At 47.1% G+C, this 24,380-nt stretch overlaps 1 protein-coding gene across 4 annotated transcripts; it reads left to right on the plus strand.

Moving 5' to 3' along the window:
* The first annotated feature begins 5,373 nt into the window (after positions 1-5,373).
* Positions 5,374-24,086, plus strand: MKRN1 (makorin ring finger protein 1). 4 transcript variants are annotated; one of them, XM_041002485.1, is made up of 9 exons: positions 5,374-5,723; positions 15,042-15,170; positions 16,095-16,169; positions 18,507-18,739; positions 19,225-19,451; positions 21,518-21,732; positions 22,439-22,549; positions 23,087-23,225; positions 23,607-24,086. In XM_041002485.1, exons 1-9 carry the CDS (start codon positions 5,542-5,544, stop codon positions 23,817-23,819), a joined length of 1,524 nt encoding a protein of 507 aa, XP_040858419.1. In that variant the 5' UTR covers positions 5,374-5,541; the 3' UTR covers positions 23,820-24,086. The 4 variants fall into 4 exon arrangements, with proteins under 4 accessions (XP_040858419.1, XP_040858421.1, XP_040858423.1 ...); XM_041002487.1 differs by having other exon boundaries at positions 22,439-22,482; XM_041002486.1 differs by lacking the exon at positions 16,095-16,169 and having other exon boundaries at positions 5,378-5,723.
* Positions 24,087-24,380: the final 294 nt, after the last annotated feature.

Raw genomic sequence — 24,380 nt, forward strand, 5'->3', positions numbered from 1 at the left:
TGACCTTTCATTTGCTAATTTCTGGTGAGTCCTGTTATCACCAAGCTTGGTTAATAAATCCTGGGCTTGTTTGGGGTGACCTCGCTTGCACCCCGCGACACCGTGACTTACCCAAATTGACACCACAATACTTGGAGTTTTTTTACATTGTGAGGCAGTGTCTCTGCGAGTGAGGTTAAAAAATTTACTCTAGTAGTCTAAATAAGCCTGGCCAACGATGTCTTCCCAGCTGCCTAACGAACATCAAGGGGTGAACGCTGAAGCACTTGGGGTTGTTTAACCTTAATGTCTGGTGGGATTTTTTTTAAGGCTTATCTATTTTTATTGTAGAGAGGAGGAGAGAAAAAGAGTTTTCCGTTTGGTGGTTCATAACCCAAGTGACCATAATGGCCGGCCGGAGTTGAGCTGATCCAAAGCCAGGAACGTGGAGCTTCTGGGTCTCCCACATGGGTGTACGGTTCCAAGGCTCTGGACCGACCTCGACTGCTGGCCACAGGCAGAGAGCTGGATGGGAAGCAGTGCCACCGGGAGTAGAACCGGTACCCATATGAGATCCCAGCATGTTCGAGGCCAGGACTTTATCTGCTAGGCAATAGAGCTGGGCCCCATGTCGTGGTACTGTTGTTGTGCCAGATTTTTAGAGCCCCAGAAAATCTTTGAGTGTGAAGTCGATGCCAAGGCATAAAAGTGGTTTATTCAGGTTAGCCTCGGTCTTCCAGCGACCTCCTCCGAGCCCAGCAGGGCTGGGTGGGGGAGGGGCAGCTGGAGCTGAGGCTGTAGCCAGATCTGCAGGGCGGGAAAAGAGGCAAAAAAAAGGCCTACCGTTTTTATCCATTTCAGGTCAATTCCATACAATTATACAGTCATGACTGGTCAGTTTAACTGTTAGCTTTCAAAAAGAGCAAGTTGGCAGGCTTCTATTGGCAGGTTTGAAGCAAGCAACTTCCAAAGGTACAAACTGATGGGCTATAGGGCGGTGAATCCTACCTAACACCAGGGGTCTCCTTCCTGAGGAGTGGTCTGCCTACGTGACCTGCCGGGTGTCACGTAGACTATCAGGCCTGGAATTCACACAGCTCCCAGCCAAGCAATTAAGGCCGAATCACAAAAGCAGAAAACACCTAGGTTCTTCATTTTAAAGGGGTATCTGTCAACTTGTTTCTAAAATCCAATTTACCATACGTGTGTGGCCCCAGGTCATTCTCACCCTTTAGGAGACAGACTCAGTGTCAGGTCAAATTTTGTAGCAGGGGCCGAATTCGGAGATGGGAATGATAGCATTTTTTTTTCAGTCCCTCCCTAAAAGTACCAAGAGCTATTTGGTCATCATAAAAGCGACTGCTGGAATGAGGAGCTAACATCCATTTCTTTTTTCTTATTTTTTTTTTTCCTTTTTTAAGCATTTATTTACTTTTATTGGAAAGGCAGATTCGCAGAGATAAGAAGAGATAAAGATGTTCCCACTGGTTCACTCCCCACATGCTAACAACAACCAGAGCTGAGCCAATCTTGAGCCAGGAACCACGAGATTCCAGGAGACCCAGAAGGTCTCCTATGCATGTACAGCGACTCTTTTTCTCTCTGGGCCGTCCTGTACTGCTTTCTCAGGTCACCAGTACACAACCAGTCCCAATTCGGGATCCTGGCATGCAAGGTGAGAATTTAGCCACCAGGCTATCGTGCCAGGCAATGCGATAGGAAATCTTTCTCTATAAATCTGCCTTCCAATAAAAATAAAGCTTAAAAAGAAGTAAGGAAAGTAAAGCAGCAGCTTCAGAAACAGTCCAGTATCTTAGATGGCAAAGTACGGAAACTTAGACGCTGATAACTGTATCGGTGGTCTGAGCCTTCCCCTCTGGGGGGTAATACAATTGTGCTGGTGGTATTTGTAGGAATTCTCATGCATTCCACATCCAGCAAACTCTGTCCAGCAGAAGAGGCTGGACGTGGGATGGGAGAGGGCAGGGAGGAGAAACGGCTGGAAGAACTGCACTGCATCTCAGAGACCCCAGTCTGAATGCAAGCCGAGCTCTCGGTTTGCACTGAGCTTCCTGGCTTATCAAGTGCATGCTGTTCATTAAGCTTTGTTAGGCTGCTGGGTGGACTGGGCGCTGTTTATATGAAGAGGTGTCCATCTGTTCTGATGAGTGTCCTAAATTTTAAACCTTACTTATTCTATGACAACCCAGACAATAAAAAACGGAGACAGTAAGGCTGCATCTGAAATCTTTCCGGGATTTATCAATACCTCAGGTTCTCGGGAAGTCCTCAAAGGAAAGCGAAAGTGCTTATCAGAAAATATTCCATTCCAGCAGGAGATCTTGCCTTCTTTTACAGCTCAAAGAGGATTGCCCCCAAATTAGTTTCAGTTCAGTAGTTCTCACAAGACAACTCTTACTGGTATCATGTGTCCCGTGCTCTCCTAATTGATTGGATGATCCTGTAGAGTTGGAAAAAAAATGGTGTAAACATGGCTCATTACTAACTGCAATAATAATTTTTGCTTTTGTAACTTCTGCTTTGCTTGCTATGCTAAGAAACTGTAGCTCATGTCAGACGACCTAAATGACCTTTAGCACCTAATGGCCCCAATTCTCATGAATCAAGGCCCAAGTCTGGTTATCAAACAGGTGGCTCCAAGTAATTAAGTGGATGGTTATCTTAATTGCTGGACCTGGGAAGAGTCATACATGGGCTGTCCAGCCCAGATAGGGAGGGAATGTGTGGCATTTCCCCCTTCACCTTGCAGGCTATTGTGGTTTGCCCCTTTTCAAGTTACCATGGCCTACCCCTGTAAAAAACTGAATATACTATTTGGGGCCACACTCTGGGAAGGGGTGTTGGTCTTGGCTGGCCAGCTGGTTGGTTGTCTTGCCTCTGTGACTGTCACTGGTGAATGTAACATTCTGTTTTAGCAGTTGGGTGTATGCTACAATCCTTGCTTAAAAACCCCTGAACATAGCTGGTTGGGCTTCTCATGAGAGCAGTCAGATGTGCTGATCTGTAGTTAAGGTAACGTGTCTGCGTCTAAATCCTCACTTTGCATGTGTTGGGATTCCATATGGGTGGAGATTCTAGTCTGAAGTGCTCTACTTCTGATTAATGCTAAGTGCAGAGCAAGGAGCCAGGCAACTATGGCTTAATTTCCAGGCTCCCCTAGGATCTTAGACAATTGGGGCTGAGAGGTGTAAGCACAAGGTTGCCGGTTTATCAGTGATGCAGAGATTTATAATGGATTGTCCTGCTGAATTTTTATGCTAGCCGTGAAACTGGAGATGCCCTTTGCTTAATTTGTTTTGTTTAACATGCAAAATTGTTTCCTGTTTGGCATCGATGAGAAGCCAATTTCTACATCTTCAGGTAATTCTTTCATGCATTTCACATATTACTGTGTAGATGGTACTGCTGTGGGGTAGGCAATGATAATTCAGGGCCCTGAGCTTGAAAGCCACTCCACCATCACCTTGTACCTGAGAGGGGGTGGTACTGCATTGTTGTGTAACTACTCCCCTCACAAGCCCAGACTAAGGCTCATGATGGGGGAGGGGGCTCCCTTCCCCCTTGCTGGCACTCCGACTCGGCTTCCCCAGTACCTGCTTGCTCTCTGGCTTCCCAAGGTTAGACTCCAAGGACAGGTAAGCCCCGAGCACGGCCCCTGTGTGTCTGAATTCCTCACCCTCTGTTCACTGCTCGGGCAGGACAGTGAATACAGCAATGTGAAGATGCTTTGTATTTTTTTTTAATTAAAAAAAATTTATTGGAAAGTTAGATATAGAGACAGAAGAGCTGGGGAAAGATCTTCCATCCATTGATTGGCTCCCCAAGCGTCCACAGCGGCTGGAGCTGGGCTGACTTGAAGCCAGGAGCCCGGAGGAGACTCTTCCCACATGGGTGCAGGGTCCCAAAGCTTTGGGCTGTCCTAGACTTTTCCCAGGCCACAAGCATATGGAATCCAGGCTGGTGCAAGGTGATGACTTTAGCTGTTGAATCCAGACACTTTGTATTTCAAGAGTTCCAGGAGAGGTGAGGCCTAGCAATATTGAAATGTGGGCAGAGAAGCCAGGGAAAGGTGAATGTCTGAAGCTTTGCAAATGTGTCCAGGTTGTTCACTGTATGTCTTAGGATAACTTATGTTACTGGAGAAGCTGGGACATAGGCCTTCACCTCATTTTCATTTTTTTAAACATTTTATTGGAAAGGCATATATAAAGATGGGAGGAGAGACAAAAAGGAAGATTTTCTGTCTGATGCTTCACTTTAGCAGATGAACGAAATTCAGGATAATGACCATTTCCTTCTCTTGGGATCTCCATTGACTGGGTTACTATGGATTTGTCATTTTCTAATTTCGAGTGGGCCCTGTTATCAGCAAGCTTGTTTAATTAGGACTCCTTAATACATTCCAGATATAAGTCAGACAGAGAAGGAGTTCCAAGAGGTAACTCCAAAACACAAGACTAGAAACGGAAGCTGGGAGATAGCCAAAGTAAACCAGAGTAAGCTAACTAAGGCTTACAGGTTTATTGAGTCCCACTGAGCTATTTTCTGGGGTTTCAGTAGGTTTTGATGGAGGAAGAGATAACACTGAAGTGTTTACATTGTATCAGGCACTAAGCTCTGTGGCTTCTAAGTATTTCCTGGGATGCCCGCAGCAATCTGTTATCAACAGAGGACTTAGTGGCACATTTATCCAGGAATCAACCTGGAATGGGAATGCACGCGCCATACTATGTGCATATTTTTGCCGGGAGGAAGTGTTAAAAGGTAGAATGAGGATTAAGGAAGCTGTTTTGAAATTATAATAATCCTCAGCTATAGGGACCTTCCACAACGTTGAACAAGGTAGGGCAGGTATCCCTGTGTAAGCTTGGGGATGACCCTGACACACAAGCACTGTGGGTTTGGCACAGGTTTTTGTGCTTGTGGTTGTCATCAGGCAAGCATGAATGAAATGTCTTCCTTTGTAATCTACCGGCTCCGTTGACAATTTGATTGCATGGTTAGGGCTTGACACAGTGGTTCCATTTTGAACTCTTAACCGTGGAGGCTGTCATCCTCGTGAAAGAAACAGGCTTCCAGGGAGCAGGTATCTAGCCCGCGTTCTTCCTGGGGAGACAGCAAAGCCCTCTTTAGAACGCTGGTCTTCAACGCCCGCAAGAGCCCCGTGACCACCCCCACCCCAGCGTGACACCCATCTCCCCTCAGCAGCAAGCGTTCGTTTGGACTGGCTCGCAGGGCTGCGCGGACCGGGGCGCACCTGCAGCGCGCTGGCCGCTGGTCCCACCCCATCATCCCTGGCTGAGACCTCCGCTCCACCAATCGGGCGCGGGGGGCGGGCCGCGGGCGCGCACGCTCCAGGCCCGCAGTTCAAGTGGCAGGAGCTCAAGGAGACGCGACGCGGGGTCGGTGGGAGCGAGCCAGCACCTCAGTCTCCTTCCCCTCCCTGCGCCTCGCCCTCGCTCGCCTTCTCCTTCCCGCAGCCGGACCGGAACTATGTGATCCCGGAAGTTCCGGGGCCATTGCTGTGTGGGATAAACAGTAATGGCGGAGGCTGCAGCTCCCGGAACAACAGCCACAACATCAGGAGCAGGAGCGGCAGCGGCGGTGGTGGCAGCGGCCTCCCCCACCCCTATCCCCACAGTCACCGCCCCGTCCCCGGGGGCGGGAGGAGGGGGCGTCGGCCACGAAGGCGGCGGCGGCTGGACCAAACAGGTCACCTGCAGGTAGGACGTTGCGTGGAGGGGCGCCTGGCGAGGGGAGGGGGCTGCGGAAGGGAGGCAGGGAGAGAAGGGGGTCCCCTGCGTTATGGCCACCCCCCCACACCCGGCGTCCCCGCGGCCGCCGCCATCTCCCCCGCTTGTGGCTGCGTCAACCCCTGGTGGGCCGCGCGCGATCGCTGCGGGGCCGCCCGGCTGCAGTGCCACCTCCCCGGCCTGTGTTCTGTGGCCACCACCATTCTGGAGAGGTGGGAGGTCTCCTTTCCGGCTAGGTTTTTGTGTGTGTCTTGCGGATGCCGGCGCGCCTGCCTGCCTGCCTCCCGCTCGGGAGCTGCGGGGTCGGGGTCGCGAGGCGGCAGGTTGAGGACCCCGGCTTCCAACGACGCTCTGCTGGTCCTGGAGAGCCCCCCGCCGCCGGGCCCCCGGGAGCCTCTTCGGTGGTGTCATCTATTCGTAACGTCTCTTGGTCGTCGCCGCCTCTTCCCGACCCGGGGAAGCGGCTTTTGTATTTCTTCTTTTGTATGTTTTTGCGGAGGTTGGCGGTTCCGAGCTTTGTCTTCTTCCGAACCTAGCGGGGGCAGTGGGTGGGGGGAGGGCGCCGGGGTCGTCCCCTCCGCCCTTGGTTTTCTGAGCTGCCATTGTGATCCTCTGCCCACCAACCCCCTCAACCCCGGGGCACGGGGGTTCTTTTGAAATTCATGCATCCTACTTCCGATGGGGAGCCCCGAGGGACAGCTCTAGTTTGGGTTTGGAATGTCGTGCAAAAATAATAGCGAAATAAGTGGCTGGCGGTTACGCATGTAAAAAATGCCTGAGCCGTGCACCAAGGAGGGCGCTTGATTGTGTATTTGTTATGCTCTGGTCTTTGGAGAACCATTAGTGGGGGACTACAAGCCTTTTTCCGTCGGCTTGGAAAATACAGCCAAAAGGCCGGCTTTCATCTGCCTGGGATAATTTATACACATATACGTGAAACCACTCCTATGGTCCTGGACACCCCCAGATGGAGGAATTGCCGGTTTTTCGTTTGGTACATTTATTGGTTGCGAGATGGAAGCTTGCTGTCTCTGATACATGTGAAACGTGAATGATAATCTTAATTATTTCCGGTGATGGGATGCAGAAGGCATGAATGCAGTTTTAGGTAACCTGTCTTGCTCTTCTATCGGTCCTAAGGTTGGAAGTGAGGAAGACTTCCTTTGCCTGGAGCCTGTTGTGTCTTTTCTCTGCAGTTTTTTTTTTTTTTTTTAAATCATCTTTGTGGAACTTTCAAACCATTCTAACCGCCTCCCGGTCCAGTCGGCCTCAGACACTGATGCCCTTTGGCTTGAATGTGAGCTCTTCCAGAAGTGCGATTCAGGCCCCCACCGCCCGGCTCAGTAGGTAGCCCAGCCTTGGATGCCCACCAACAGCGGGACACTGCTGTGGTGGCTGTAACTTGAGCCCAGCCTTACAGCAGCCCGGAATTCTTTGTTGCTCGCCACACTTCTCCCTCTGTAGGGGCTTTTCCTTGGTGTTTGCCCCTCCTCGCCAGTATCACAAACATTTTAAGCCGGTTTAAGCTGCATCCTGTATGAATATTGATCTGAACTCTGGTTGCTTGTTTTCAAACCTCTCCTTTTAACTCTGATTTTCAACTAAATAAAGCCTAAAGAAAAATTTTTTGCATAGCTGAGTAACCTAATTTAAGAACATGTACATGAAACAGGCTTTTGAGGTACTTGCTTTTGTGTTTTTTTTGGGGGGGGAGGGCTTAAATCAATTTTGCTTTAACCAGTTGAGTGAAACTGATACATAAGTTAATTGATCTGTGTTGAGTTTTAGTGTTTTTAAAGATGATTCTAGGTACCAATGTGATTTTTGAAGAGTTCCTCTTCGGATGTAGAACAACAGCTGTGAAGGCTTTACTTTTAGATCATCTTAGCATGTGGGGCCCGATTGAATTTGTTGTGCCTGTAGGGTTCTCATCACTGCATTCTCTGCAGTGAAATGTTGGATGTTGACAAGATCATACTTAGTTAAATATGAACTTATTTGGTTGTATCATAAAATTCAAAATAAAAATGGGAACAAAACCATGGAGGGTGTTATGGTCAAGTGAGCTAAGCCGCCTCTTGAGGCATCTGCATCCCATTTCCAAATGTTTAGAGTCAATCTCTGCTTTCTGCTTTTGCATATCCCCGCAGGCATCTGGTGATGCATCTGCTGCAGTCCTTGCCACCCTCTTGGGGGAGTTCCCTGGAATCCCCTGCCTTGTCTCAGCCCGGCCCTGGCTGCTGTGGGCATCTGGGAGAGTGCACTGTTAGAAAATCTGTGTCTGCTCTCCCTTTCAGATTTAAAAAAGGAAATATTTTCTTAAAAAAAGACTTGGAGCAAGACACTCCAATGCCTCAAATTTATAAATTTACAAAGACAAAAGACTTGATAGAAGGTGCAAAAACTTTTTAATAAGTAAACATAGAATGCCTATTATGGGGGAGTCCCTGGTATTAAAGGAAGTTTGAAGTGTACAGGACTATAAATCTCCTTTGAAGCAGATTCAAGGTAATGATGGGTTCTACTGTTTTTATAAAGGATCACTTCTGCTCTGAGCAAGTGCCTATGGGCATTAAAGTGTAAGCAGCTTCAGTTAGAAGCTCTTTGGGAATCATCTGCGTTTCCTTCTTAGTTGTTGGTTACTGTTTTCTTAATGTTGCTGTTGAAATTCTCCTTATACTTTGTAACCTAAGGAAAACCCCAAGAAACCTTTCCTAAGAAGTTGTGTTATGCTGCCCCCAGCAGGCTGCTCTCTTATCTTTGATTAGGGGGGAAGGCAATGGAATAAGGTTGTTAATGTCTGTGACATTAATACATTTAATGTGCAAATTGTGGTTTTTATTTTAAACATTACTAGAATGCTTCTATAGTGGTAGAAGATTGTTCTGGCACTTGAAATAATATGCAGTTAGCAGCTTTTCCAAATTTTTCAAACATGTAGCTAATATAGCTTAAAGGTGAAGGAAATCTTTTTAGGAAAATTTTTAAAGATATTTAAAATATTTATCTGAAAATCAGAGCCGAGGAGACTGGGGGAGATCTTCCATGAGCTAGTTCACTCTAAGTGGCAGAAATAACTGAAGAGTTGGGCCAGGCCATGGCCAGGGTCTTTTCCTGGCTTTCCAGGTGCCTCAGAGTTAGATCAGAAGCGGGGTGAACTCGGCTGGAGCCTGTGTGGGATGCTGGTGCCACAGGTGACAGCTGTACCTGCACAGAGCTAGTCAGACATTCACTTTACATGTGATGTCTGTTGTGAAATTTATTATTTATGTGATAAAGCAGGCCATAAAACTAGAGTGACATTGAAAAAGTTATAGTTCCAAGAAAAGTTTTTCCACAGATGTTATTATGGAGATTAGGTGTTTTCTCCAACTTACTGTATTTAAGTACTGAAGGAGAGGAACAGAATAAGGGGCAGGCTTTGTGGTGCTGTGGGTGGTGTGCCTGCCTGCCACATTAGAGAGCTGGTTGAAGTTCTGTTTTTCCTGCTGTAACATGCCCAGGAAGCAGCAGATGGTAGCTGGAGTGCTTGGGCCCCTGCACCCGTGGGACACCAGACTAGGTTTTCTGACTCAGCAGGTGGAATATCTCTGTCTCTTCCTCTGTCTGCCACCCTACCCTGTCTAAATGATTAGAAATATATATATATATACACACACACACATTTATTAAGATTATAGTTTATTTGAAAGGCAGATTTACAGAGAGGAAGAAACAGAAAAATCTTCCAACCATCTGCTAGTTCATTCCTCAAATGACTGCAACTGCTAGAGCTGAGCTGATCCAAAGCTATGAGCTTCTTCAGGGTCTCCTGGGTGCAGGGCCCAAAGGCTTTGGTGCATTCTCAACTGCTTTCCCATGTCAGAAGCAGGAGCTGGATGGGAAGTAACACAGTGGGATGTGAACCAGTGCCCATCTGGAAATAACTCTGCCACCCTCATGAGAGCTGGTTCCCTAGTTCGACCTTTCTGGCCACTGTAGGTGATTGAGGGGGACAGGGACCAGCAGATGGAAGCATCCACTCTTCTCCCTTCCTCTCAAATACAGTCCAGTTTATATATATATATAAATACCATTAGTTAATAGGAAAGCCGTGGATCATTGTTGCTGCTTGGAGGTTCTGAGGGTGTTGTGAGTCTCTTGTTTCCTCACAACCCATTTCTGAGGTTTCTTATTCTCTAACTTGGTGACTACAGCAGTAGGCTGTACTAGAGGTACAGCACTAAGGTGATTGATTTCTTCTGCATTTTTCTTTGTTTCTGGGCATTGTGTGTTTGGAGTCAAAGAATCTTCTCAGTGGGACAAACTCTGTTGACAGCCTCAGGCCAGGTCAGCCTGGCCAGTGACATCCAGGTAAATTTGGATGGGTTTTTGATGGTGGCATTTAAAAATAAAGCACCAGGACTTGGTATTGTTTTTGGAAAAATTCCTGGGAGATAGGTTCCCTTGTATTGCTTCTTGTTGTCTGTTAGATTATATCCTAATCCTTAGACTGAAACTGAGGCGACTTGCAATGAGGGCTGCCACTCACTGTTAAGATTGTCCCTAATTCTGGGTGTACTCATGGCATATCTCTGAGCCATAAAAAGCAAATAAAAATACAAGCCAAAAGACCCAGACATATGAAGCCATCATGTGAAATAATGCTTCATATTTGGCAGTAACTAATTAGGACCCAGTTCTCGTGTTTCTGTTGATTATGCAGGTACCGAGGTGGTTAAGTGTCTGGGTTCTTCCAGCAGTGCTGGTAGCGGACCTCTGGAACTTCACCACTAGGTAGCTGGTTCCTCCTGCAGCTCCCCATGCGTATCCATTCCCTCTGTGCTGGAAAAGGGTATTTGCTTTGTCTTCTGGCTAGAAGACTGTGACATGATATATAGGCTGCTGTCTTTTCTCTCTTTACTGATTATTTTCCATAGGTAACTCCTTAAGTGCATTGTTGAATGTGGCTAAAGTCCTCACTTTGAACACACTGGGATCCCATATGGGTGTTTGTGTCCCAGCTGTTCCACTTCCCTTCCAGCTCCCTGCTGGGAAAACAGGAGGGATGGTCCAAAACCTTGGGACTCTGCACCGAAGTACAAGACCTGGAAGCAGGTCTTGTCTCTTGGTTTCAGATTAACTTGGCTCTGACGGTTGTGGTTACTTAAGGAGTGAACCAGCAGATGGAAGGTCTTTGCTTCTCTCTGTAAATCTGACTTTCCAATAAAGATAAATCTTAAAAAGATGTGACAGGGCAGAGCAAGACTGAAAGGAAGGATGTGAAGTGAAATGTGGGATCAATGAAGACATTCCAGTTAAGTCTGTTGCTTTTTGTTGTTGTTGGAAAGGCAAATGGATTTATGGAGAGCAGAGACTGAGCTGTCATCCACTGGTTCACTCCCCAAGTGGCCACAGTGGCTGGAGCTGAGCCGATCTGAAGCTAGGAGCTTCTTCCAGATCTCCCTTGTGACTGCAAGGTCCCAAAGCTTTGGGCCATCCTCTACTGCTTTCCAGGCCATGAGCAGGGAGTTGAACAAAAGTAGAGCAGCTGGGGCATGAATTGCTACCCACATGGGTTCACGGCACTTGCAAGAGGAGGATTTATTCAATTAAGCCATTGTGTGGTACCCAGGGTTCTGCCTTTTCCTTTTTTTTCCTCTTAAGTCTCAGGGAAGTGCAACTCACATTAAGAGTCACAGCAAGTAAGTGACAAAGCTAGAATCTTGCTAATTTGGAATCTAAAATTGCTTTTGAATACTGCTCAGATGGGAGTGGTCTGCTTCTGATTCAATCTGGTGACGTTTGGACTGTTTTGGTAGCTGTATTTATCTATATTTGAATATCAACAGTCAAGACATGACAGTAGTACTGTAAAATTGAAATTGATTCCAATACTTGCCTATTTGGGATCTTTTGCTGGGTTTACACTGGGTCTGTTCCCTGCCCGTTTTTCTTCCACACACTCCATGTTTGCTCTTAATCTCTTTACGCTCCCTGCCAGCCTGCCCTTAGTACCTTGTGGTCATCATCCTACTTGTCTTAATTCCAGGCAGGGCCTTTGCACATGCTGACCTTCTGACCGGAGTATTGATTTCTTCAATCACCCAGTTTTAAAGCACACATCACTCTGGGAAAGCCTTCCTTGAGACTGATAACCTGATTGGGTCATATTTTTTTTTTCTTGGCTCTTAGGACACCATCTAGTTTTTCTTTGTAGCCTCTAGTAAGATTAGAGCTCTGTGTTTGTTGGTCCTCTGCCTGCCTTTGCGTCTATTCCACTAGACTCTGGGCTAACAGGAACTGTTTGCTGGCTCACTGTCAATGGGTTACCACCAGCTGAACAGCGTCAGCAGGAAGGACTCATTTTGCAGAAGAGTGAGTGGTTAGGATGATTTGGTTTGTAAAGTTGATGTAATTTCCATCATTTGAGGTTTAGCTTCCATTTTCCTTGTTTATAAGGTAGGATTGCAGGCCTTACTCACTTGCTTTGCAGTGGTTCATTATAATCCATTGTAATTCCGCACTAATGTTCGTATAACAATATCTAAGAAGCCAAGCACCATCCTGTGGTCTGAGGCAGTGGCAATAAAGCTCGGTCAGTTGCTACACTTTCCCAGGCCAGCTGGTCTGTGTGTTGGCTCATTGTCACTCTTCCTGGCATTTTGGAGTATAAAGAACAGTTTTGATCCGGCACAAATGTCAGATGTGTGGGTGCTTCAGCAGTGCGAAGGAAGAGTGCGGGCACTACGGGGGCTTGCACCTGGAAGCAGCTGGTCAAGGAAAGATAGGTCTGCAACTGTCTGGTAGTAATTAGCGGAAAGCTTCGTTTGACATAATCAAGAGCATTGTTGGGAGTGTGACAAAAAAGGGATTTAAGAATAGATCCAAGAGTGGGTGCCGTGACCGTGTAAAAAGTCATCACCTACTACTGCACCAGCGTCCCCTCTCTGCTTGTTCATGTTTTCGCAGCTCCACTTCCTACCTAGCTCCCTGCTAATGGCCTGAGAAAACAATGGAGGATGACCTTTGAAACCCTGCAACCATGTGGGAGACTCAGAGACTCCTGGTTGCTGCCTGTGAACTGTCCCAGCGCTAACCCTAATGACCCATTTGGGGAGTGAACCAGTAATGGAAGATCTCTCTTCTTTCTGTAATTGTATCTTTCAAATAAATATATTTTTTAAAAGAGTAGATTTCTCTACTTCACTTTAACAGCTTTAGACTTGTTTATTATTATGTATTTATTTGAAAGGCAGAAATTCAGAGAGGGAGTGACTGATCTTCCATCTTTTTGGACATTGATCCACTCCCCTAATGTTGCAGCAACTGAGGCTAGGGACTGGTAGATCTCAAACCAGCCCCCACCTGCTTTAGGTTTTTAGGCACACTGTATCAAGCTGCTTTAGCTGCTGCTGCTGTTGCTTTTTTTGTAATTGGAAAAGCAACTTTAGAGAGATGAGACAGCAAAATCCTCCATCCGCTGGCTCACTCCCCAAATAATGGCCACAGCAGTTACTTCCAGGTGTCCCATATGGGTGCAGGGTCCCAAGGCTTTGACCCATCCTAGTGCTTTCCCAGGCTATAAGCAGGGAGCTGGAGGGGAGTAGAGCAGCTGGGACACTAACCAGCACCCTTATGAATGTCAGTTCTTCCAGGTAGAGGACTTGCTGAGTTTTGAGCCATTGCACCAGGCCTTAGTCAAGCTTGAATACCTGATTTCAAGCTAACACTCCCCCGCACCCCCTGGATGTTGAAGTATTGGATGGGAGTTTTTGTGCTGTGTGTATAATGCGAGAGGTGGAGTGATAAATAACTATATTCAGTGATATTGCTTCAGATGAGTAACCCATTATCCAACATGGACACATATTAGAATCTTTGAGGCAGGATTACAACGTAATTATTGACTCTTTTTAAAGCCCTTAAGTCTCCCTATATTCGATGAAGATTTATCCACTGGTATTTTTCATAAATAGTGGAGCTTGGACTACTTGAAGGAGGCTTATGGGAAGTACCTCTGTAGTGTTTCAAATCTGAATGAGGCCATCTTACACTTATGGACTAGGGAAATAGGCTAATTACTCCCAGAATTTGACTTTGTTCTTTTATTGTTACAGATTGCAACACTAGGAATTTACATTCTTGATAACTATATAACTGTTCTGTAACCTGCTGTCACATACAAAGTTCTAGCACAGGTGGTCTTTAAATGGGGCCTTTGACATCTGAGAATCCCCAAGAGCCCTTGGCTAGAGATGAACAGCTATCTTGATAGTGTTCGGTTCAGTGGGTGAGTGGACCGTGTTTAATATAGCCGCTTTTCTGTGGCCCTCGAGTAACCAGACCACATATCTACCTTGTTGCTTGCTGTCCCTTGTTCCCCTGCGGGGAAAGGCAGGTTTGGAGGATTGTGCTGCTGCCAGAACAAGGCCCTGCTCACTTCCCTGATCTTTCTGGTCACATAGAGAGGCAGATGGCTGGGTCTTGGAAGCTGCCTTGCATCCGGCTCCCCAGGCATGCTTGGGTTGGAAACTAGTGAGTCATATTCTCATGCTTGGTTTTTGGAACCTGCCAGTCACACACACACACACAGCCCTTTAAGGCAGCTGCCAGAGTGACCACTGCTTCTGTTTTAGCATCTGGTCTTTCATGCTTTTACCTATGGCTTTCCAGGAAGCCAGATGGATTTCTTAAAGTGGTAAACTATGTGCTAAGGAGTCTGACCACTTTCTCAGCCTACATTATTCCATTATTATTATTATTAGAAAGGCAGATTTACAGAAGAAAGTTCCTTTGGGTCTTCCACATTGGTGCAGGGTTCCATGGTGTTGGGCTGCCCTTGACTGCTTTCCCAGGCCACTGACCGGGAGCTGGATGAGGAGTAGCCAGGACATGAACTCAATGTCCATATGGGATCTTGGCACATGCAAGGCTAGGAGTTGAGCCACTAGGCTACCGGACCAGGCCCGGCCCTTTGTTTATCTTTGATATCTTTGAATTTTTAAAGAACACAGCTGCCAATAGGACTGTAGTTAGTGGAAAGTGAGATGCCACCTTCCTAGGACTGTAAACTGAGGGCCAGGTGAGACTTGACCTGCAAAGAATGGCAAGGTGGATCCTTGTGAGCTGGTGCCCTAGTGCCAGGCTGCCCACCTGCAGTATACCCAAGTGTGGGTGGTTTTGTGCTGAAGCAGTCTGATTCTACTGTGTGTTCATTTCATGTTTGTGTGTTTACTGGTGGATTCCAGGAGTCCTTGGATTGGTTTCAGCCTTTGTAATCTGGTTCTGTGGTCCTTTGTGTCACAGGTATTTTATGCATGGGGTTTGTAAGGAAGGCGATAATTGTCGCTATTCGCATGACCTCTCGGACAGTCCATACGGCGTAGTGTGCAAGTATTTCCAGCGAGGGTACTGTATTTACGGAGACCGCTGCAGGTAAGAATTCCCTTAAATTCATTCTCTTCAGGGGTGGGCTAGGAGCAAAGCAAAATGTGCTGTCCTAATAATGTTTAGACATAATAAATTGGAAATACTTAGTGCTGGGAGTTGGCTAGGAAGCAGAGTTGATAGGACCCATATGGGATGCAAGGTGAGAACTTTAGCCACTAGGCTACCACGCTGGGCCCAAAAATAATCTTTGAAAAAAACAAGCAATGCTTCGGGCCCAGCATCTGATACACTGCTTTGCACCCGCTGGGATCCCATGTGGACACCGGTTCTAATCCCAGAAGGCCCGCCTCCCATCCAGGTCCGTCCTTGTGGCCTGGAAAAGAAGTCTAGGATGGCCCAAAGCCTAGGGACCCTGCACCTGTGTGGGATATCTATCCGTAAGAAGCTCCTGGCTCCTGGCTTCAGATTGGCTCGGCTCCACCTGTTGCAGCCCTTGGGGAGTGGACCGAGGATCTTCCTTCCTCCGTCTCCTCCTCTCTGTATATCTGACTTTGCAATAAAAAAGTCAAATAAATCTTTTTAAAAAAAAAATCAGTTCAGGAAACATCCATGTTTGTTGGTTAGGTGATATTAAATGGATTGCCCCCAGATTCAGGAGGCTAGCGTCTGGCTTGCTGATCACATACGTATTTCCTTGGAGTTGACCTGGCCCGGCGTCAGGTGTCTAGAGGGCCACTGCTGGGGATGCTGCGCTCCTGGATATTTGGCAGGAGGACGCGGTTCCTTTGCTTGTGTTCCTTGATGTAGTGGTGCCTTAGCATCCTTAAACTTGTAACTGGTAGCTGGCTTTACCTAGAGCACATGACTCAAGAAAGGGGACAAGGAGGAGAAGGCACAATGGCTTTTATGACCTAGTCACAGCAGTCGCCATCACTGGCTAAGTCACTAAGCCCAGCCTACATTCAACAGGAAAGAAGCTGGGTTCCACCTTTTAAAGGGAGACATGGCAAAGACTCTTCGACAGACTTTAACCAACTGCATTGGGTAAGACTTTGGCAGTGTCATAGCCAAATTATTTTAGTGCAGTATTTCCAGAGAACAAAATACGTCCAACTGTTAGACTCAAATGCTTATAGTTGAAAAGAAAATGAAATAATTGATGGATACAGTATTAATGGTAAATCATTTTAGAATTGTTTTTATTGGGAGATTAGATTCATAGAAAAGGACAGGGCTTTTGACCATTGCTTAACTCGCCAAATGGCCAGAGCTGAGCCATGTGCGTGCAATATCCCATTTGGGTCACCCATTACTGCTCTCCTAGGCCACCAGGTAGGAGCTGGATAGGAAGTGGAGCAGCTGGCATATATATGAACTGGTGCCGGGCACAACAACGGCATTTTATTTTATTTATTTATTTTTTAAGGATTTATTGTGTTTTTATTGGAAAGGCGGATATAGAAAGAGGAGAGAGAGAGAAAGAACGATGACTTTTTAAAAACAAAAATGGGCATAGGTCTCTGTGAGTACACAGGTTAGTTAGCCACTGCCCATGATGCCATTGTCTCCAGGGCACCTCTTCAATTCCAGATAATCTATTCTCTTCTGACTTTGGAAAATCGCAGGGGATGGCTGACATGCCTGGGCCCCTGCGAAATCTGTCTCAGTCATTCCTCTCTCTAATTCTGCCCTTCAAATTAGTAAATTAGCTCAGTTCTGGTTGTTGCAGCAAGTTGGGGAGTGAATCAACAGAGGATCTTCCTCTGTCTCTCCTCCTCTCTGCATATCTGACTTTACAATAAAAAAATAATCTTAAAAAACAAGGAAGTATAAAATATACCATGCAATGGTTGGAAAGGGAGGTTAATTTGTGAATGCATGAAGAAAAATACATATTTACGGTTTGTACATGCTGCCTCTAACATTTGATGTTGGTAGTATGTTATTGCACATGTCATGTTTCTGATGTCCTTATTGAGTTTTTTATAAGTTTTAAAGTTCTTCTTGAAAGCTTTGGTTGCAATCTTTGGACTCAGTCCAGGTGTCGCACATGGGTGGTGGGACCCGAATGCTTCAGCATCCTCTGCTGTCTCCCGTGGTGTGTGTGCATCAGTCAGCAGGAGTCTGTGCTGAAGCCTGGAACTGGGGATGGCGTGAAAGGCACATTTTTTCCCCCCAGAGCCTGAGAGACAGAGGGGCAGATCTTCCATCTGCTGGCTCACTCCCCAAATGACCACAATGGCTGGAGTTGAGCCGATCTAAAACCAAGAGCCAGCTGGGTAGAGGCCATCCTCTATTGCTCTTCCAGGCTGAAAGCAGAGAATTGGAGAGGACGTGGAGCACCTGGGACCAAATAGTACCCATAGTGGATGCCATTGCTTGCAGGCAAAGGAGCCTTCAGCTCTGCCGCTTTGACAACCATACCACCTGTCTTTAAGGACATCTTAATCTTAAGCACAGTGCCAAACACCTGCTCCTTTGGATTGAATTTGAATCAATTAACCGGTTTTGACTACATGGTCTTTTCAGCAGTATTACTGTTGCAGAAATCACAATTGGTTATAGCGGGATTTGAAGTGTGGATGCTGGCATACAGGCTTGATCAGTCTTAAGAGCCATTTTGTAAATGAGAATTATTGTAGGGCTGGTGTGGTGCTGCTGTAGGCAAATCTTTTATCTGTGGCACCAACATATCATGTAGGTACCAGTTCAAGTCCTGTCTGTTCTACTTCCCATCCAGCTCCCTGCTTATTGCCTGGGAAAGCAGTAGAGGATGGTCCAAAGCTTTGGCACCCTTCCCCGACGTGGGAGACCTGGAAGAAGCTCCTGGCTTTAGATTGGCTCCGTTTTGGCCATTGTGGCCACTTGGGGAGTAAATCATCAGATGGAAGATTTTCTCTGCCCATCTTTCTGTAGATATGCCTTTTGAAATAAAAAAAAAGGCTGGAGAGGAGAGAAGGAAGGGATTTTACATCTACTGGTTCATTCCCCAGATGGCCACAACTGCTGCTCGGAAGCCAGGAGCTTCTTCTGGGTCTCCACATGGATGTGGGCCCCAAAGCCTTCCCAGGCCATTAGCAGGAAGGTGGATTGGAAGTGAAGCCAACAGAACTCACTATGGGAGGCCTATGGGATCTTGGTCTTGGTGTGGAGGCTTATTCTGATGTGCCCCACGGCTCATAAATGGAACTAGGTAGTATTCCCATCACAGATGGGCTTGCTATATAGGCGGGACCATGGCCTCCACTCTGCATTTGCAAATTTAATCAAATGTCTGCCTTTTTAAGCAATTCTCTGGTTTATCTCTAGCTAAGGTTTGACAAGGAGCCAGGGAGCATGTCAGGAAACACAGTGATGGCTTCCTTTTCTGTGTCGTTAAAGGTATGAACATAGCAAGCCACTGAAGCAGGAGGACACTGCTGCTACCGACCTAACTGCAAAACCTTCCCTTGCCGCCGCCTCCTCAAGTCTCCCTTCCGTAGCTGGACCGCTCGCGGAAATGAATACGGGCGAAACCGAGTCACGAAATTCAAACTTTGCAGCTGTAGGCGCAGGTTCAGAGGACTGGGTCAATGCCGTTGAGTTTGTCCCTGGGCAGCCCTACTGTGGCCGTAGTAAGTATTCTGAAGAGTAAAGTAGAAGTTGGAGGGCTAGGCAGTAGTGCACCAATTAGCCGATTTTTCACAGCCTTCCTGCTTCCAATCTTCATGTTTAGCCTAATCTTAAGTACTTTAAATTGGATTGCCTAAGACTTGCAGATGGAAAGAAACTTTTTGACTCCCAAATGGTAATGAATTCAGAATGCTTTGGAAAAAAAAAAAAAACCTGGAGCTTTTTTTTTTTCGTTAATACTTTTTAAAACTAAATTTCAATTATACAAGAAATAACTAAAGAAGCTTTTTTTTTTTTTAAACAAGCCTAATTTTGGAAAAATCAGCATTAGAAAACATTTCAAGAGTGAAGTTCAATAGACTGTTTTGGCGTTTAATTGAAGTTCTTTGTATTTTTTTCCCCCTTCTCAGTTAGGTTCTCAGTACCTTATAGTTCGTATCTCTGCCTTATCCCTTTGGGCCTTTACCACCCTCTTCAACATTTTCAGCTGCCTCTTCCTGCACTGAAGCACCCCCGCAGGGCTCAGTGACCAAGGAAGAATCAGAGAAAGAACAAACCGCTGCGGAAACCAAGAAGCAGCTTTGCCCCTATGCCGCAGTGGGAGAGTGCCGCTATGGGGAGAACTGTGTGTATCTCCACGGAGACTCCTGTGACATGTGTGGGCTGCAGGTGCTGCACCCGATGGATGCCGCGCAAAGGTCTCAGCACATCAAAGTAAGTGCCCAGGGTACCACGGGCGTGGAGGCTGACGAGCCACCCTTGCTCTTGGCTCAGAGTTGACCCGGTGCTTACTGGCAAAGGGTGGGTGGTGGAGATGGGGGATTCCTTCTTGTCCTTCCTGCATTTCAAGAAGTCCTTGTAACATTGTTTCGATATTATGTAGTTTTTCTGAGCCTGAGCTTCCATATGATGCACTTTTTTTCCCTCCACTTTGTGTAAATGCGGGTTCCATAGTTGGGAGTCTATTCACAGAGTTGTGCGACTGTTAGCGATTACTCTCTAATCTTGGGATCCCATCCTAGGAAGAAACCTCATTCATACCTGTCAGCGGGGACCCTTGATTGTATTTGCCTTGAGCTTCGGGCAGACACTAACCAACTGGCCTGTCTGGGACATTTTGGGACATTCGCCCTTGAGTGGATGTGTGCCCAGTGCCTGTTGGGAGCGTCTGCCTTCCTGTAGCACACCGTTCACACTTCAGGCTTTCTGTACTCCGTTCCTTGTGACGGCTGTAGAATGATCCATTGCATGGCAATGCCACGTCCTATTTTCCCAGTTGTCTGTTGGCTTCTATCAGTGACACTGCTGTGGGTACAACTGGGCAACTGGGACTTGGACTCTTCCCGGCTGCATTGTATTGGGGCTTCAGGGGTTTTAAATCCTCTCACCATACAAAACTTTTTGTGAAGAAGGCATTACTGTGCTTTCTCTTTATTCTTATTATTACTATTTTTTTTAAATTGGAAAGTCACATTTACAAAGAGAAGCAGAGACCGAGAGGTAGATCTTTTTTTTGTCCAGTGGCTCACTCCGCGAGTGGCTGCAACAGATAGGGCTGAGCTGATGTAAGCCAGGAGATGGGAGTTTACTCCAGGTCTCCCATGTGGGTGCATGATACCAAGGCTCTGGGCTGTCCTCCTGCTTTCGCAGGCCACAAGCAGGGAGCTGGAAATTGAGCAGCAGCACCCATATGGGGTGCGGGTGAGTTCAAGGCAATGATTTAGCTGCCAGGCTATTGTTCTAGGCCCCAAGAAAACATTAATTTTCAAACTTTTATGAACAAAATGTCACCTCATGGTTGTATCCATCCCTGCTTAATAAAATAATTTGGTTATGCAGGGAAACGTGCTATAAGTACATGATCTTCACAACATACCAGTGTGAGGTTAGGTGGAACAAGTCATTACATATAGTCCTGCCTGCCTCTGTAGATTGGGGGATATAAAAAAAGGTTTACATGAGGAAATGCACAAAATTTTACGCATCGTGTGGAACTATGAGTGACTTCTGTTGCACTTTGCATTTTTCTATTTTCCTGTAATCTTGCTCCTTATGGATTGCAGAAGTGTGTGGTAGCCATGCAAACGCTTGCACCTGAGTGTTATTTACGCAAGTCCTGAAGTGTAAGCAGCCTTTGTGTGCCTGGCCTGATGAGTGGACGGGGAACACGTGGTCTAGCGTATTAGCTATGCGTACAGACCCCGGCCACATGCTGCGACATGAACAGCTGTAAACAAAGCCAGTGACGAACGGTCACAGTTGTAGGAAATGTCCTAAGTTGGCAAGGCTGGTTACTTGAGTCCGGGGTCTTTGGGGGTGCCAAATGAGTAACTGCTGACGGCTCTGGCCTTCCTTTGTGGGGTAGTTAAGATACTTGGGTCGTGACTGTGTTAATGGTTGCATGGCACGTACCAACACCTGATAGTCCATTTCAGGTGTCACTGCTGCTTGTTTGCCTCCTTCACCTTTATTTTCTGACAGGCCTTTAGTTAGAGCCTTAAGCTTAAGAACATTGTCCATCTAACTGAAAAATGAACATAGTATCAGAACTGTCTTTACTGTGGGCAGCAGCAGGGTTGTGCGTTTGGGGGAAGAGGCAGCTGGGTCGTTTTGAAATTTTCGTGGTTTGTTCTCGGTGTTTGCAAAGTCCCATAATGTCATGTTCCCCGTGTTCACTTGTGAATAAAAAATTTACTCTTCATGCCAGATTGGAAACTGTTTTTGCGTTGACAGTTGGCTTCTCGGTGAGCTGACGGCCCTTTTCTCTCTGCTCCCTGCAGTCCTGCATCGAGGCCCACGAGAAGGACATGGAGCTCTCGTTTGCAGTGCAGCGCAGCAAGGACTTGCTGTGTGGCATCTGCATGGAGGTGGTCTACGAGAAGGCCAACCCCAGCGAGCGCCGCTTCGGCATCCTCTCCAACTGCAGCCACACCTACTGTCTCAAGTGCATCCGCAAGTGGAGGAGTGCTAAGCAGTTTGAGAGCAAGATCATAAAGTGAGACTCCCCCCCCCTCCATCCTCGTTTGTGCTTTCCTAGTTGGGGGCCGCGATTTACTAGCACCTTGTGCCAACTTAGCACCAGACGGACCACATTTAACTGCATGCATTTATGTTGAGTGGGGTAGTTTTTCTTCTAATGAGTAGCTTCTAGGTTAGTTGGGCTATCTGCGTTTATTTGAATGAGGAAACCCTGTGTATCAGTGCTTTTTCTGAGGAGATTGTGTCTAATGGATTAGCCAGTTTCGGCTCAGTGAAAAACACGTACCTGGCTCTAAATGTATGTTCCTAACATTTCGCATATTCCACGTTCTATTCCATCCATTAAGCTAGCCAATAATTACCATCCTTTAAAGATTGTTCTCATAACTAAACAAAAGCTACATAATCTAAACAGAGCAAAGTTGCAAGAAATAAATTTATTTAAATGAAAGAAAAAGGAGTCTGTGTGAACTGTCTTTTTCTTTTTACTTTATTTTTTAACCTAAGCGTACTGGCTAGCCATGGAGTTGGATTTAAATGAGCTTATCTTGCCTACCAGGAAATGGTCAGTTGTGTGGCAGTGTGTGGGCCGCTGGCAGGCAGTGCCCATGATCCTTGGGGTTAGGCTTGTCACCCCGGAGGGGGACCCACCAGGGTGTGCCCTCGCTGTGTCGCTGGCCCGGGAGGGGAATGCACACTGTAGCCTCTTCATTGTTTCCCAGGTCCTGCCCAGAATGCCGGATCACATCTAACTTTGTCATTCCAAGTGAGTACTGGGTGGAGGAGAAAGAAGAGAAGCAGAAACTCATTCAGAAATACAAGGAGGCCATGAGGTATGCGCACTGCCGCCTCTCCCTGAGCCACGGGCTCAGCGGCACTTGGGTTTACTTGGAAAAGTGGTGCTGCGTTTGGCCTTCCTGTCTCCTTCATGCCCTTTCTTCTTCCCCAGGACGGTTTGTTTCGTCACCCCCCAGTAACACTTGCCCGGTCATGTATCTTGGTCCAATACAGTCCCTGGGTGCGTGCCTGGGGACTGCGTTATAGTGAGGTCTGTTGTGCTGCTGTCCAAAGCCGCGTGCTGGGGAGTGCTCGCACTCAAGCCATGCCATAGTTGTTCTATATTAATTCTCATGTGTTGGCTTCCTAGAAGACTTGGTCTCTGTTGGATCTGCAGTCCTAGAAGTGGTACCAGCATAGCCTGAAACAGTGTCAGTGTCTCATGCGTTAGCACACACATGCCTCGAAGGATGAGGACACAGCATGGGAGGGCGGGGGGCAGGCATCCTGAGTGCAGGAGCCTCAGCCCGGACAGTAGTCAACACAGACCTGCGGTCCACTGTGAATAAGGGTTGCGGTATTTTCCTTTCCAGCAACAAGGCGTGCAGGTATTTTGATGAAGGCCGTGGGAGCTGCCCATTTGGAGGGAACTGTTTTTACAAGCATGCGTACCCTGATGGCCGTAGAGAGGAGCCACAGAGACAGAAAGTGGGAACATCAAGCAGATACCGGGTAACTCACTTTTTTTTTTTTTTTTTTTAATTTTAAGAGGGGACCGAGCACGATGGCAGTGGAGGCCTGCACATGCTGGGTGACACAGGTGATTGCTGTAGACTGGCAGTGAGACTACAGCATTAAAGGAGGAGTACACACACCTCAAAACTGGGAGGGACACCCAGACCAAGCAGGGTGTTGGAGTTCTAGGGGTTTCTTTTCTGGTGGTGGTCTTGCATCAGGTGACTCCAGGGGAGGCATTGGTCGGGAGTCCCGATTATGTCACGCCGCTCTGGTATGCGGGCCATTTTTGGGGGGTTTTGTCTTTTTGCCTTATAAACAGCACAGTAGAAGATCCCCCTGGACAGTGCCATCCCTATCATGGCCTTGTTTTTGCAGGCCCAACGAAGGAACCACTTCTGGGAGCTCATTGAGGAAAGGGAGACCAGCAACCCCTTTGACAACGACGACGAGGAGGTGGTCACCTTTGAGCTGGGCGAGATGTTGCTCATGCTTTTGGCTGCAGGTGGGGATGACGAGCTGACAGACTCTGAAGACGAGTGGGACTTGTTCCACGATGAGCTGGAAGATTTTTATGACTTGGATCTATAGCAGCCTGCTGTGATGTGTGAACTGGTCTGCCGAGCCCCGTCCCGCCCCCCGCCCCTGACAGCAGCTGTGCCCTGTGCTGGTGTGGCGTGCGTGTTGCTATCCTAGGCAGGCCTCTCAACTCCAGGTGCTGTTGTCACACTTCTTACCCAGGTCCTGTCTTCTCTAGCCCCTTTCTGTCCCTGTCCCTGTCCCTCGGCCCCACCCTGAGGAGTGTGTTGTTTTCTCTGTTTCAAAAAAAAAAAGTTACAAAAATAAATCTTAAAGTTAGCTTTTTTTTTTTTTGTTAACACGAATTTAACTGTCAGCTAGCGAGCATAGGTTTGTTGCGTCATCTGTTTTCAAGCAGATTGTGTTTATGCATTCCCACACTCATTGGAGTACTCCCCAGGTTCCTCAAAAACAACAACAAAAAAACACTATTCCTTCGTTGTGGGGAGTTCCAGAACAGGGGTGATGGATGAAGGGACCTAAGCTGGCAAGTCGCCTTCTGCCACAGGCACAGGAGGTGGACCCTTGAGGTTCTGGTGAGTCTGCGCATCTGTGTTTTGTTCCTAACCCTGT

This window comes from Ochotona curzoniae, unplaced genomic scaffold (assembly GCF_017591425.1).
Source record: "Ochotona curzoniae isolate NIBS_2020 unplaced genomic scaffold, NIBS_Ocur_1.0 scaffold_2476, whole genome shotgun sequence".
In the NCBI taxonomy this organism is placed as follows: Eukaryota; Metazoa; Chordata; class Mammalia; order Lagomorpha; family Ochotonidae; genus Ochotona; species Ochotona curzoniae.